This window comes from Penaeus japonicus, unplaced genomic scaffold (genome assembly GCF_977035675.1).
Source record: "Penaeus japonicus unplaced genomic scaffold, GWHDUDI00000001_assembly GWHDUDI00000009, whole genome shotgun sequence".
Lineage (NCBI taxonomy): Eukaryota > Metazoa > Arthropoda > Malacostraca > Decapoda > Penaeidae > Penaeus > Penaeus japonicus.
The window spans coordinates 14,830,908-14,833,407 of record NW_028234411.1 but is presented as its reverse complement, the minus strand read 5'-3'; the positions used below and the strand labels follow the sequence as shown (position 1 = coordinate 14,833,407).

Sequence of the window (2,500 nt, the reverse complement as noted above, 5' to 3'; positions counted from 1 at the left end):
GGCCGGATGTGGATCCAGGTATGGGATGTGCATTGTCAGTGACTAAACCTCGAATCAATTGGCTAAATGAACACAAACACTGCTGCCCGTCGTACTGAAGTGTATTAAAATAGACGTGGCAGTGATGGAACCCTACACTGAAGAAGTCCTTCCTGCATCACCCTTTTTTTTATACCCTACACATGAATTTACCTTTACACCAGAGTGCATCTTTCCCTCTTCCATTAATCACTGATGCTCGAAGCAGAAGTAACCTTGGTTATATCCATGAATGACAAATATAAAACTCACCAGTATAATTGGAGTAACAAAGGAAGGGGCATGAAGAACATTGATATATTGAGCCAATATACATTTTATTTCAACTTAGAGCCACCATTTGTAGAAGCAACTGTACTTCAAAACGAGTATACTCTTCCGAGATTTAGCCATTTCTCAGGGGCATGACCCAGGAACATTAACACTAAGTCCTTGAACTGTTCTGCAGATCGAAGATGAAGCTTTCTAGTGGCCACGAGGTAGTTCCCCTGGAGGGCGAGGAGCTAGCGAGGCAGGAGAGGGACTTCACCGGATACACCGAGGGCATTGTCCGTCTTCACCCCGGAAACTGGATTTTCCCAACGCCCTTCACAGATTACGCAGATAGGATTTACAACTTCAAGGTAAGTGTAATTATTTTTCTGTTCTTTAACAACAGTATAGAAGGACATGGGATGAGGAAATGTAGAACGAGGCCATGGCTTCTCCATACCAGTTATCTTCCCCATTAGGTAAAGCCGGGTGACGTCATGATGGTGACCTGGCCCAAGTGTGGCACCACGTGGGCCCAGGAGGTCGTGTGGACCATGAGGAACAACCCCAACCTCGACCATCCCCAGGCGGCGCTGCCCGTTAATGCCCGTGTACCTTTCATTGAGTATGTGTTCCTTTCTTTGAACTGTCCTCGCCAATACACGACCTAGTGTCGTGGGGAGGAACACCGTACTGATTCATAATAACTGACGAGTCTTTCCCATTTAGAATTGCTCTCTTCACTAATATTTTGGTATTCATGTCATAAACATTATTAAGAATATTTTCTACAATTCATCTGTAGAAATTGATTGTGCAATTTCTCTAACAACTTTAACGAATCGCCAGGTTTGACATGTTGATGCGATCAAAGAAGCTGACACCTCCCGGGCCTGACCACCCCATCATGCAAGGCTTCAACAAGATGTGCCCAGGGAAGAACCCCGCAGACGGTATCTTCGTGCAGATCGGGGAAGCCACGCCCGAGCCCCGCACGCTCAAGTCACATCTCCCGTTGTCGCTCCTACCGCCAGCTCTGTTGGACGTCGGCAAGGTACGGCCCCCCATGCCACGCGCACTGGGGACTGACTTTCTGAGTAGAACGGCTACGCTGCCGTGTATGAAGTGTATCTCACAGATTTAAGTTTTATAAGCAATGCCTACATTTCATCTGTTGCATATCTAATTCATTAGCAATCTTCATTAATAGTCCCATTTTTTCTTTATTGCATACCCAGCAAATTGCAAAATGGCAATAATAATGTTATTCATAGGATGACATCCATTTTTCAGTGCAATTTTGCCTGTCATTTAACTAACTGTGATAAGCTAGAGGACACAGGAAACTGAGCTGAACGTTTAAAAAAAAACATTGCCAGAAGTCAATGCTGTAAAAATACAGAAGTCAGACAATACATCTGATGTTCTGCTTCACACCGAATGGATTGAATAAATAAGGAATGAATTTCGTTTTTTAATACGCAAGTTACAAAGACAGGAACAAGGGAATGGGGGCGAACAGTCACTGGAACTATTGCATGACAAGGCTTCTCTTTATACAGTAATCCGTATACCATTAATTGCGTTTAGAAGCAGGAAATATGATTAAGTGTAAACGGGCCTGATTATTTAGACTGGTGTAAATCTGGTTCATGTTGTCGGTTATGCAAATGATAAATCAATTATTCGTGTATCTGTTAATTGAATCACATCCCAATATTTTCGATCAACAGGTTGTTTACGTGGCAAGGAACCCGAAGGACGTTGTGGTTTCTTTCTACCATCACTCGAGAATTTTCAAGAACCATAATTACACTGGAAGTTTTGAAGAGTTCCTTAAATATTTTATTGACGGGGACTGTAAGTAAAAGCTACGCTCAACAAAGATTTATCAATGACGCAATTGTACCTTCTTGTGTGGACACTGTGCATTTATTCGCTGCATGAATGTGTACCGTTTTTTTCAGTGGTGTATGGACCTTACTGGCAGCACCTGAAGGAAGCCTGGGAGAAAAAGGACAACCCAAACCTACACTTCATCTTCTACGAGGACTTGAAGACAAACAACATGGAAGAACTAAAGAAATTGGATGCTTTTCTTGGCACAAATCTTACTCAAGAACAATTGGACAATGTAAGCAGCACTCGATTATACTTAGACTGGAAGTTCATATTTGTTTATATAACTGTCAGTATCGTTTTCGTATCT

General features: G+C 42.6%; 1 protein-coding gene across 1 annotated transcript in view; it reads left to right on the top strand.

The window, feature by feature from the left end:
- LOC122242671 (uncharacterized) overlaps window positions 1-2,500 on the top strand; it is a 25,304-nt gene that overhangs the window by 7,110 nt on the left and 15,694 nt on the right. The window contains exons 2-6 of the mRNA XM_086540205.1: window positions 488-662; window positions 771-916; window positions 1,141-1,345; window positions 2,025-2,151; window positions 2,259-2,425. Coding sequence (XP_086396331.1) covers window positions 495-662; window positions 771-916; window positions 1,141-1,345; window positions 2,025-2,151; window positions 2,259-2,425 — 813 coding nt within the window. The 5' untranslated portion in view covers window positions 488-494. The remainder of the gene's footprint in view (window positions 1-487; window positions 663-770; window positions 917-1,140; window positions 1,346-2,024; window positions 2,152-2,258; window positions 2,426-2,500) is intronic.